Below are 11845 nucleotides of genomic sequence, written 5' to 3'. Positions count from 1 at the left end.
TACGATTTATTTATTTACTTATTTTATGTAAATACACTGTAGCAGTCTTTACACACCCCAGAAGAAGGCATCAGATCTCATTACAGATGGTTGTGAGTCATCATGTGGTTGCTGGGATTTGAACTCACGACCTTCTGAGGAGCAAACAGAGCTCTTTCATTTTTCTGTATAGTTGAATAAAACTCCATTCTGTGTATGTTCCATATTGTCTTCATGTGTTGATAGACCGATAGGCTCATTATATATTGCAACATTTGTAAATCATGGTAGCAGAAAGTGGGTAAGTATTTCTGAGGTATGTTGACTTAGAGTCCCTGGATAAATGTCTAGAAGTGGTATAGGTGAGTCATATGATAATTTTCATTTTACTTTTTTAGGAACCTCCATTTGGTTTTCTAGTGGCCATACCAGTTTATGCTCCTGCCAGCAGTGAAGAGGGCTACTCCCCCCGCAGCCTCATCAGCATTTCCTGTTGCTTAAGCGTTTTTTTAATGAAACCAATCCTGGCTGGGATGAGAACAAATCTTTTTTTTTAAAGATTCATTTATTTATTTTATGTATATGAGTACACGGTACCTGTACAGATGGTTTTGAGCCACCATGTGGTTGCTGGGAATTGAACTCAGGACCTTCGGAAGAACAGTCAGTGCTCTTAGCTGCTGAGCCATCTCTCCAGCCCAAGAACAAATCTTGAAAAAGTTTAATTGGTATTTCCTTAATGACTAAGGCTGTTAAGCACTATTTCAGATATTTATTGACCAAGTATGTTTCTTTGAGAACTATATATTAGTACATTTATTGATTGGGTAATGTTTTATTGTTTAATTTTTTGGATTCTTAATTACTAATGCTCTGTATGATATACACTTGGCAAAGATTTTTTCTCCCATTTTCTAAGCTGTGCTATCTCTTTGCTTTATTATTTTCTTTGATGTGCAGAAACTTAAAAAGTGTCATGCAATCTATTTGTCGAGTCTCAGGATTATTTCTTGTATTATTTCTGGTATGGAGCCCATACCAGAAAGTTTTTGACTGAACTACTGAATGTCCAATTTTAAGGAAGATTGCTCCCTTATTTCTCCATAACTTGGATTCCTGTGGGCGTGACCAGCTCTGCTACTTTGGAGTGGCCCAGTAAAAGTGAGGAGACTGACTATACCACTGGCTAGGGACACAAAAGAGAGTAGTAGTCAAATGCCTACCCTCAGAGAGCTGGCAATCTGAGGAAAGAAACAGCTCATCCAAACAGCAAAATAATGCCAGGTATTTCTGGCTTCAGTAAGTATGTAAGTTGTATAGGGGTTTGATGGTAGATGTGTTCTCAACCACGAAGAAAAATTTTCTGAAGCTCTTATGAAAGGCAAGAAAGAATAAAGGTACCTAGGAAGAAGGAAAGGGCAAAGGGAAACTGAGAAGGTGATTAGTAACACCCATCACAGAAATCTCTTGGAGAATGGCTGCTGGTTGGGGGTAATTGCCTTTTCTCATGTTAAGGCTACTTCCAATGAGCAGTAACATATATAACCAGGAACCCTGGATTGTAATCTTGACCACCAGTAAGACTGGAAACTTCACTCGGATGGATGGCCAGGGTGATTCATCCCTGGGTTTCTGCAAGCTTTATTATTTTCTCATTTCTTTTTTTTTTTAAGATTTATTTATTTATTATTATATTATTATATGTAAGTACACTGTAGTTGTCTTCAGACACACCAGAAGAGGGCGTCAGATGGTTGTGAGCCACCATATGGTTGCTGGGATTTGAACTCAGGACCTGTGGAAGAGCAGTTGGTGCTCTTAACCTCTGAGCTATCTCTCCAGCCCTATTTTCTCATTTCTAACTAAACTCAGTCTCCACCACTGATCAGGTGAACATTCCAGACTGGATTGTTGAACTTCGCCACAAGTTGACCCACAAGAAAATGCCCCATATAAATGACTGCCGCAGAGGTGAGTGCTTGGGCTCTGTTAAGCTCATGGGCCTGGGCTGGGTGGCATCTGGGGAAGAGGAACAAAGAGGAGGATTGTACCTGGTGTCAGGACCAGGGGAATTATATTATAGACTCTTTTTGGTTACAGTATACGGCTTGGCTTTTACAAGCTTACTGATCATTATATTGTAACCTTTTCATAGGGAAAAAAGTCTATGTTGAAAGTATGAAAAAATGAAACCAGGATTAATATTGCCATGTTTCATGTTTTAATATAGCTTAGCAGTGTACTATTCTGGTTCTTTTTTAAACCGTTATTTTTATTTATATACATGAGTGTGTGTTTGCTATTTGTGTGTGGATACTGAAGGCCAGGAGAGGTTGCTGGGTCCCCTGAAACTAGGGATACAGGCAGTTGTGAGCCACTTGCTCTGGGTGCTGGGATCTAAACCTGGGTTCTTTGCAGGTACAGCAAACACTCTTAACTGCTGAGCTATCTTTATAGCCTCTGTTCTGGTCCCTTTTGCTATTTTAATTATAGGGTATTGCTTTTCTCTTAAATTTTGCTCTGTAGGTAGTATAGTAGTCTGCAGGGGTGAGTTGAGAGGTATAAACCATAGTGTCATGAACTCAGGCATTCTTTCTATGTTCATTTCATCTCAATTAAAAATCCCTGATTTAGTCTCTTCCCTTGTAATCAGGAAACTAAGATCTAGAAAAGAGAAGAGACTTGGTTAAGGCTGTGTAAGTAGCTGGCATACCTAGGTTTCAGTTCTCTCATTTGTCACCCGTTGCTTTATTTGGCACCCATGTCTAAAGCAGCATTATATCCCCCCCCATCCCAGGAAAGATACCAGTGAGAAGAATACAAGAGAGGATATATGCAAATATTTGAGATTTGAGCCCTAGAGCCAAGTCTCTTCCTTAGACTTCCCCATTATGTATACAATATGAGAATAGAGTCCCAGAGAAGTGGGGACCTGCTAATTACTTGCCCATAACTGGTCCTATGGCATAGCTCTCAAATCTACCCCTGCCTCTTCTAGGTTGCTACTTTGTCCTCAACTGGCTCCAGAAGACATACTGGAGCCGTCAACTGGAAGTCAGCCTGAAAGATACCTGGGAGTTAGATGAGGACCAGGTAGAAGCAGAAGAGCCTGAAGAAGAGGAAGGTGAAATTATTGTTGATGATATAATTGAAGAGATACCAGAGCCTCAGGAAGATAACAAAGATGAAGAGTTGGCTGTCGAGGATGATGCAAACACTAAAGGCAATGAAGAGGTGGCTTCTCAACCAGAACCATCTTCAAGACATAAGGAGTTGTATGGTAGGTATTCCTGGGGCAGAGAGGGTCGCATGTGCCTGGAACACTCAAGCTTGAGGTCAGTACTGCGTTTTTTCCTTGATAGATTATTTTCTGTATGTTGTGGTGGAGTCCCAGCATAAAAAAAATCACTGTCACAAACTATCTTATTGGGAGAGTTTCCATGGTGAATGGATATTGCATTTTCCCCACCATCTTTTTTGAGTTATGTGAAGTAAGTAGGGAAGGAATTTGAGTTGTCAGCTTATAGCTCAAGGTACAGGAAGCTCAGATTCCCAGAGAGAATGAGAGGCTAGGCTTCCTTCATTGTTTTCCATCCTGTTTTCAGAGAAAGCACGAGAATTGCTGGTATCCTATGAAGAGGAACAATTTAAGGTAAGTATCCTTGGTGCGGTGTGCTGTCACCTGTCGTAGCCATTTTTCCCTCTTGCCAGCTACCTGAAAGAGAAGTCTTGAGAGTTGCAAAGCATGAGGGAACTTCTCAGAGAATTTGGAAGAAAAGTGGCAAAGCATAAAGGTACTTCTTGGAGAGGGTGGGAACTAGGAAGGAGACCAGCAGAGTCTAATCAGATGATCCTGTGACTGGATGGAAGAGAGCCAAAAGATAATGAAGTTGGTGGACTATTTACTCTGGTGTAGAAAACTGGGAATGGGGTATAGCTGGATAGCCCTATGACTCTCAGGATGACCAGCAGGTAGGCTTTAAGAGCGTCCCTAGATCAGATTAGACTTAAGGTATATGTTTTATAGAAAAGCTCGGAAACCATTTAGGTTCTTTTCTTTCTTTCGCACAGACAGATTGCAACCTTGGATGATGGAAGGAACAGACTCAGAGCTATATACATAGTTTATATGGCAGAACTAGGATGGGACCCTGGATCTCAACAATTCTCTTGCTCCTATAACTCATTTCTCCCATTTGCTCCTTACCCTCTGGCCCAAAGATCTCTGCTCATCTCAAACCAAATGCTCCTAAATGGCACCTAAGCATCAGAACCTCTGATGTTTGGGAGCCACAGAGGATTTGGAGTGGGGAGAGTGGGAGAATGAAAAAAATCTAATTATTTTTAATTGTTGGGCTTATAAAGGAGTTATGGGCCCACCATGCATGCTTTGTCCTGTTCACTTAAGGACAGTGCTGAGGTCCTATGAGAAGAGATCCTTGAGGGGTTTGAGGTGGGGTCCTTGACAGAGTCAGACTTCTGATGGGACTCTTTTTGCTGTCAGGTGCTGGAGAAATACAGGCATTTACTTCAGGCTGTTAAGGTGTGGAATAACCTTTCCCCACGTGTACAATGTATCCTAGAAGAACTCAAGAGCATTTCTTGGGAGAACAGGTTTGTGACTTGGTAACTCAGGGTTGCCTATTCTCTACAGTAGAGGGTAATAGCCTCATTGAAATTGGGTTTCAAGACAAGACATAGTTGGTGATAGAGACCTATAATCCTAGCTACTTTGGAGGTTGAGTAGACAGATTGCAAATTCACAGCCTAGGCTACAGAATGAGTTCAAAGCCAGTCTGGGCAGCTTAGTGAGATCCTGTCTCAAAAAAAATAGTTGAGGGGGGAAAAAGAAAACTGGCTAGGAATATAAATATAATTCAGTGGTATCATGCTTAACTAGCATGTACAATGCCTTGAATTCAATTCCTAGTATCAGAAAGAGAAAGCAGTTGTCATGTTGTAGCTAGCTGATTTCTATTGTAGGAAATCCTAGAGTTAATCCTCCTCCCCTAAGTGTGATTATGTCTTCTGTATGATCTGCTCCAACTCTGACAGCTACCAGGTTGCTTCTAGTGAGTTACTAAATAACCAGAGTTATAAATGCCTGTAGTCATGTAGTCCCTGGCAACCTTTTCCCCCTGTCACATGGAATGCGACAAACTTGACAAACAGAAAAGTGCTTTTGATATATAACACTTCACTACATGGTCTTGGGGTGCTGCTAGTCTGTTTTTTCAAACAGCTCTTGGAAGATGTCAGCATCTTTTGGGTAGTCATGGCCAGGCAGACAGAGGACAGGCCTTCTTGGGGCATGGCTGCTGGAGGCTAGGCTAGGTTCCCTCCCCTCATTATGGCTGTGTGTTGCCCTGCACACAGTGTTCAGTTCAACCAGAATAGGCAAAACTTGTTTGCTCTTGTGAATTCTGCCTAAATTCAGTTTGAAAGAGCTTTGGGGAACTTGCTACCAACAAGCTGTGAAGAAGGTTTGGGGGTGTGACGTTCAGGGGTAGAGCAGTGGCCTAGTGTGCACAAGGCTTTAGAAAGGGAAGAAAGATGATAAAACAAACAAACAAACAAAAACTATGGAGGCATTGCTGGCTCTACAGTAAAGGAAAGTTAAAAGGAATCTAAGATGCAGAGTTGCAAAGAATCCACACTAGATCTGATTGATGTAGGTGAGTTTGGATGAAAGCTTGCCATGTAAGCTGGGACTCCTCTTGTTTTCTTGTCTTTATTCCCAGAAGACTAGTCCCAAAGGTAATGGTGCTGTTTTTTGTTTGTTTATTTGCTTTGTTCTTGAGACAGGGTCTTCCTGTGTAGCTGTGGCTGTTGTAGACTAGGCTGTCTTGTAACTCAAATAGAAATTTACCTGCTTCTACCTCCCCAGTACTTGGATTAAATATCTATACTCCACAATGCTCAGTTCCAAAGGCATTTCATTAGAGTTTACCCATGCTAGACTTCTTAGCTCTATCCTTCAGCAGCTGGGAAAAATTACTTCTGTGCCCTACATAGTAGTATCTGCCTTTCTGTGCTGAGCAGGCAGCTGGTAGGTGACTTTAAGTTTTAAGATTCTTACCTGAGGAGATGAGGGATAAGTGTAAGAACAGTTGTGTTCTCAAGCCTGGTCTGCTGGATAGAAGGAGCTGACTGTGTTGTCATTCCTCTAGATATTGGGACATCTTGAAAGCTTGACTCCTGCTAGACCTACTCAGCTAGTAGAAGCTCTTAGCAAGCTAGTAGCTGTGGAGAATTCGCTATTGCTGGTTTAGGTTTGAGCTAGCTGAAGTTGAGAAATCTCCCCTATTGCTGATGTTTTCGACCCCTCTAACTTTGATTTAGATTCTCTGTAAGGAGGCCTGAGTCATATCCGGACTAGCAGTTGCATACCTAGCATTTCTACTTTTAGAATCTAAAAGAAGAAGGTAGCCAGTGTGAAGGATAGAGAAATGGACAGGAGAAATAAAACCACTGTAGGAACTGAGGTCTAAAAACATGTGGTCATCCCAGGCATTTAATTTCTTCTGCCAGCCTAAGACTTTTATTCTGTGATTTGAGTTATTCAGTCACCACTGTTCTCATTTATGGGGCTTAGATCACCACATGCTTGGTATATGAGTGTTCAAAGCCCACTGATTCCAGACTCTGACTCAGTCCCTATCCTAGGAACCTGAAGCCTAGTAGCTTTATCTTCTGACTAGTCTCTACTACTGGTACTTTGGCCATTTGAACCAGAGACATTAGCTGTTTTGGAAGTGTTACAGGTGTCTTTTTGTTGGTTTCATTCTAGTGTGCCTTTTAGTCTTTCTTCTTGGTACTAGGAATTAGACTCTGGCCCTTATGCAAAATATGTTAAGTCTTATACCATTGAGATACAGCCATATTCCAGACCCTTAAGTAATTTCAACTTAAAACAACCAGTGAGTCAGTCCAGCCTATTTGGAAAGGTCACCTTTTTTTTTTTTTTAAAATTTTGACACTCATTTTTCTATATTACCCAGAATGGTTCTGAATTTAATGATGCTCTTGCCTCAGTCTGAGTGTCCCGAGTAGCTGGCACTATAGGCATGTGCAACCATGCCTCTCTAAACTACTGTTTATTTACCTTAGGGATGCTGTGCTGGATGCTTTTCTAGATGATGGCTTCCTCATTCCCACTTTTGAGCAGTTGGCAGCTTTGCAGATAGAGTATGAAGGTAGGGTCCTGGGTGTTCACTGAAACCCTAGGGTTCTGTGTTTCTTGTATGGGAACTCCAGAAGTGGGCTGGAGTGTGGGATGGGGCGGGGCTGAACTGTCAGCCCTTTTGGCTGAACCGAATAGGTAGTCCTGCTGATGTGTCCTGGGACTTTTTTAGGTGGCGTTGAATCGGTTAAGGTGGGTTGGAATGGGTAGGGTGGGCTTTCTTAACACTGTTGTTGTGCCTTGTCAAATATGATTTAACCACTAGCTAGAGAGCTAGAACAGCAGCATTGGAGGGGCCTTGAGAGGTCATCTAGTCCAACATCCTCATGTTACAGATGGTCAGACTGAGGTCCAGAAAGGGGAAGTTACTGAACCAAATTCACACAGTGAGTTATTGATGTTATTGACGAAGCTGAAGTCAGAAAGAGTTCTTTCTTTTATACTTGGTTTTGAATCAGTTGTTGTTTGCCAGATACTAACTGGTTTCTCTTTCCCCGCTCTTCTGCTTTCCTTCCCTCTTGTTCTGCAATGGCAATTCTTGTTGTTGGAACTTGGGCGTGTCTGTTCTTTCTCTTTGGTGTGCAATTTTTTCTTCTCTTCTGCCCACCCCTCTTGCTGGCTTGCTTTGGTGCTCTCTCATTCTCTTGATCTTGGTCCCATTGCCCTTCCCATCCATCAACGGGTATCCCTCACAAACCAGAAAACATCGACTTGAATGATGTGTTGGTGCCAAAGCCCTTCTCTCAGTTCTGGCAGCCCCTGCTCAGGGGCCTGCACTCGCAGACCTTCACACAGGCCCTGCTAGAGAGGATGTTCTCTGAGTTGTCTACACAGGGGAGCACTGGGATCCGGCCTACGTACATCCTTAGATGGACCGTTGAACTGATCGTGGCCAACACCAAGACTGGTGAGGAAAACTAGTCCCAGGGCCCAGGCATCCCAAGCAGAAGTACCTACCAGTGTCCTCAGCTCTGCCTTTAACTGCCTTGTTAAAAGTTTAAAGTTGCTAAAGAGTGCTACAGGAATTAGGAGAAAAATCTCCCTTTTCCTTTTTCTTCTCAATGCCACATAAAGGAGGCACTCTGGATGCTTTGAGTAGTTAGAAATTACAGGGTGGAAATTTGGGGAGATGAAGAGAGATGGAGCCCAATCCCTTTTGAGGATGAAGATTAGGTGAAGGACCCACACAGTTCTTTCTCTTAAGCCTCTTTGTTTTCTTTCAGGACGGAATGCTCGGCGGTTTTCTGCAACCCAGTGGGAAGCAAGAAAGAACTGGAGGCTGTTCAATTGCTCTGCTACCCTTGACTGGCCCCAGGTGATTGAGTCCTGCCTGGGCTCACCTTGCTGGGCCAGCCCTCAACTCCTTCAGATGTAAGTCTTAATTCCATCTGGTAAGAGAGTATGGCGCTGGAATGCTCAGGGACTTTCAGCATTAGACCGCCAAAATTGGAAGGCTTTTTTAGTGATGTCTAACCCCATATCCCTTCCAATAACAGATGAGAGAATTGAGTCTGGAAGGGGGAGAGTAGGATGCTGCTGCTGCTTGTAGTCACTCAGTGTAAGGCTTGGCTAACCTGACTCCAGTGGGAGAACGCTTAGCATAGTGGCCTGCACAGAGTGAGTGTACAATGAACAGTAGCAAGTATTTATTACTGGACCCAGGTTTTCTGGCTCCAAGCCCAGTGCTACCTCCTCTATTTGCTTCCCTGAGTATACCTTTGAAAGTTACTCAACAATCCCTAATGCCTTCTTAGCAAATCGAAGGTTTAACCTGACATTCAGTGATCTTTCTCTTTCTGAGCCTACCTATCATGGTAACCATATCTCTTTGGTTAACCATAACCTTTACTCTAGTCTCTCTAGGTTGTGTGGTCAATTGGAGTGTTGTTTTGATTCATGTAAATACCCGTGGTTGTCTTCTTTTCCCTCTTCTCTGTCAGTTCCTGGCCCTAAGCTACTTTCCTCATTCTCCTAGAAGCCTTTAGTACCTGATTCTCTTCCTGCTTGCTAAAACAGTATTGGTTTTGAACAATTCATTTGACCCCTGCATTTCCTCAACTCCAGAGATTTTCATTCTTCATTGTATACAGCAGCATATTTTCACTACTCAGAACTTTCCTCTGAAAGCTGACAGCCCATTATCCCACTTGGTGGCCACCACGTCTTGTCCTTTTGGTTTCTGACCTTCTTATCCCATGACACTGCTTTCCCTTGTGTCCCAACCTCCATCCCTTTATTTCTTTCCTTCCCTTTGCTTCCTCAACCTTGTCTATAGTTTATCACTTCACTCATCCTGAACACCTTCTGCTCTACTAGTCCTCTGGCAGTCAGTATCTAACTTGCAACCTCTCAAGCTGGGATTGATTTCCCTGCTCTGGTTCTTTTCATTCTTCAGCCTTGGTAGCTGAGTTCTCCCTGAGAATTTTATAGCACTGCTCATTGCTGCCACTGTAGAGTTACAAGTTTTGATATCATGCCAGGCTTCAATGCTCTGTCTGACCATTTGCTTATTGACCACTTTGTCTCTAGTCCTGGACTATTCTGAGCATACACCATTGACTTCAAGTCTCCTATTTCACCCTAGTTTCCTCCAGTGGATGAAGGCACGTACCAGGTCTCCCTCAACCTAAGGTTGAGCCCTCTTGAGCTGATCTGTCTCTATAGCCAACACCGCCAGTCTTAGTTTGTGGTGGTCTTGCACTGCATCAAAGTCTTTTCTGTCTGTGCTCTGGAGGCAAGTATGCCAGCATTGTTAAGGCCCTACCTCAGTGTCTCCTTTGCTTAATTAGTTGGTTATTACCGTTTATGAATGTGTCTGAGGTATGGTTCTTTTTTTTTTTTTTTCATCTTAAAAGAGTTATAACCCAAGTAACATCTGCTTTGCCCATGTGTATTTTTTAGGCATTTTTTTTCTTTTCCCATCTCCAAAAAATGGTTTTCATCTTGATTTTTTTCTGACTCTTTCTCCTCCTTGACCTGCTGCAGTTTGTCCCAAAACTGTCTTGACCTAATTACCCAAACCAGAGCTCCTTGTTAATCCCTGTATCTGTTTCATTAATGCTGGATGCCACACCCTTCTAGAAATGCCAGTGCTTATTTCTGGTTTATATAAACTGCTTAGCCCATATCTCCTTACTCCAGTCCTTTCCTCTACACTTTGGTCTCTACTGCTCAACTGTATGCTTAACATCTGCCTTTGGATGGGCAGTCCAAGTCCAGAGCGATCCTCCTTGACTATTAGAGATCTCACTTGGTGGTAGCACAGCCTAGTCTGTCCTGTTGACTCCTGAATATTTCCCAAAGTTGAGATTTGTGTTACCCCGTCTCCTCCCCAGCCTGTGTGTCTCCTTCCTTCTCCTAGACTAAACTTTAGATATCTGCATTAGATATCTGTAGTCCAGCATATCACACAAATCTAGTCACCATTCATGCCTTAGTAAATGCCCTTGAACTGAATGAAATATCCTCTTCTAACGGAAGAGATGACCCAGCATCTGAGGAATGAGTGAAGTAAAGGACTAGATGCAAAGACAGTGTCAGTTTTACCATCCATCTATTTGATCCAAAAGTCCTTCTTGAACCCTTAGTGATATATGGGCAACAGACATCTCTAAGTTCAGCCAAGGCAAGAGCTCCAGGAGATGGGACCAAGATATTTAGCTACATTGCCAGATGTGTGAGCCCCAGACTATAAGTGACATGAATAAGAAACTGGAAATCAAATTAGCAGTTTCTAGAGGAGTCAGGCTAGAATGTCAAAGGAGAAGGAAGCATTTGAGCATTTCAAGGAGAAAAAAAAATCAACCCAAAGCTTCAAAGTATAGAAGGAATATAGTATGTGTGTTCACTTGGGAGGGAGTGAAAAGAGCATGGGGAGGTTTGATTAGATCGCCTTCAACATACTTTCCAATCCTAAGTGACTGCAGAGTAGAGAAGTCTAAACCACAGAGATCTCCCAACCCAAGCATACCAGAGGGATGTGACACATGCCACTGGTAACAGTGGCTCACTTGGATACAATTCCTTGTACACAGATCCTACCTTTCTCAGATAATCAATGAATTTAGATATTTACACCTATTTAAAGAGTGGGAAATAGAGGAACCGGTTATGCCTAGGAATGCCTGGGGTCAGAAATCCCAGTAGCTGGTCTTTAAGTCTGGAGTTTTCCTTAATATTTTATATAGATTGAACTCTGGCAGAAAACTTCTGTTGCTATATGAATACACAAGTCTGGTGGCTTTTTTTTTCTCTCAGAGGTAAAAATATAAAAGATGCCATGGATAGTTAATTATCAGGCATCATGCTTTTTTTCTAAAATAGGCAATTTCCTTTTAAGTATAATACATTTTTACAGATAATATATTTAGGGACTGAGGATTGACGTATCTTAAAATCATGGTGGTTGGTTGATAATGGAATGAGAATCTGGCCTCAAGTTCTGTGGATCTAAACTCCATTTTCTTTCCACCAGCTTAAACACATGGCCTTAGTCCCAGGCTATGACAGGCCCAGTGGGGTGGGGGGTGGAGTTGCACTTTATGACTCCTCACCGCAGCATCTAATGGGCATCCTGGAAGCTGGGGATGGCAGATGGGTAATGAGCAGCAGTGATGAGGTGTCTTGCCAGCACCAAGTGCTTGGGGATATTTATTATTAATCACACTAATGGACGACAGAGAG

The 11845-nt window shown here is 42.5% G+C and overlaps 1 protein-coding gene across 2 annotated transcripts in view; it reads left to right on the top strand.

Annotated features, from left to right (window-relative positions):
- Las1l (LAS1 like ribosome biogenesis factor) overlaps window positions 1–11845 on the top strand; it is a 22717-nt gene that overhangs the window by 3100 nt on the left and 7772 nt on the right. Inside the window, exons 4-11 of one of the 2 annotated variants that reach the window (XM_031365206.1) lie at window positions 1869–1950; window positions 2978–3259; window positions 3585–3631; window positions 4484–4593; window positions 7090–7175; window positions 7498–7548; window positions 7863–8069; window positions 8386–8533. In XM_031365206.1, the coding sequence (XP_031221066.1) occupies window positions 1869–1950; window positions 2978–3259; window positions 3585–3631; window positions 4484–4593; window positions 7090–7175; window positions 7498–7548; window positions 7863–8069; window positions 8386–8533 (1013 nt within the window). The remainder of the gene's footprint in view (window positions 1–1868; window positions 1951–2977; window positions 3260–3584; window positions 3632–4483; window positions 4594–7089; window positions 7176–7497; window positions 7549–7862; window positions 8070–8385; window positions 8534–11845) is intronic. The other variant, XM_031365214.1, reaches the window with a different exon arrangement.

Source organism: Mastomys coucha, chromosome X (assembly GCF_008632895.1).
Source record: "Mastomys coucha isolate ucsf_1 chromosome X, UCSF_Mcou_1, whole genome shotgun sequence".
Classification (NCBI taxonomy): Eukaryota; Metazoa; Chordata; class Mammalia; order Rodentia; family Muridae; genus Mastomys; species Mastomys coucha.
This window is presented reverse-complemented; position numbering and strand designations above follow the sequence as displayed.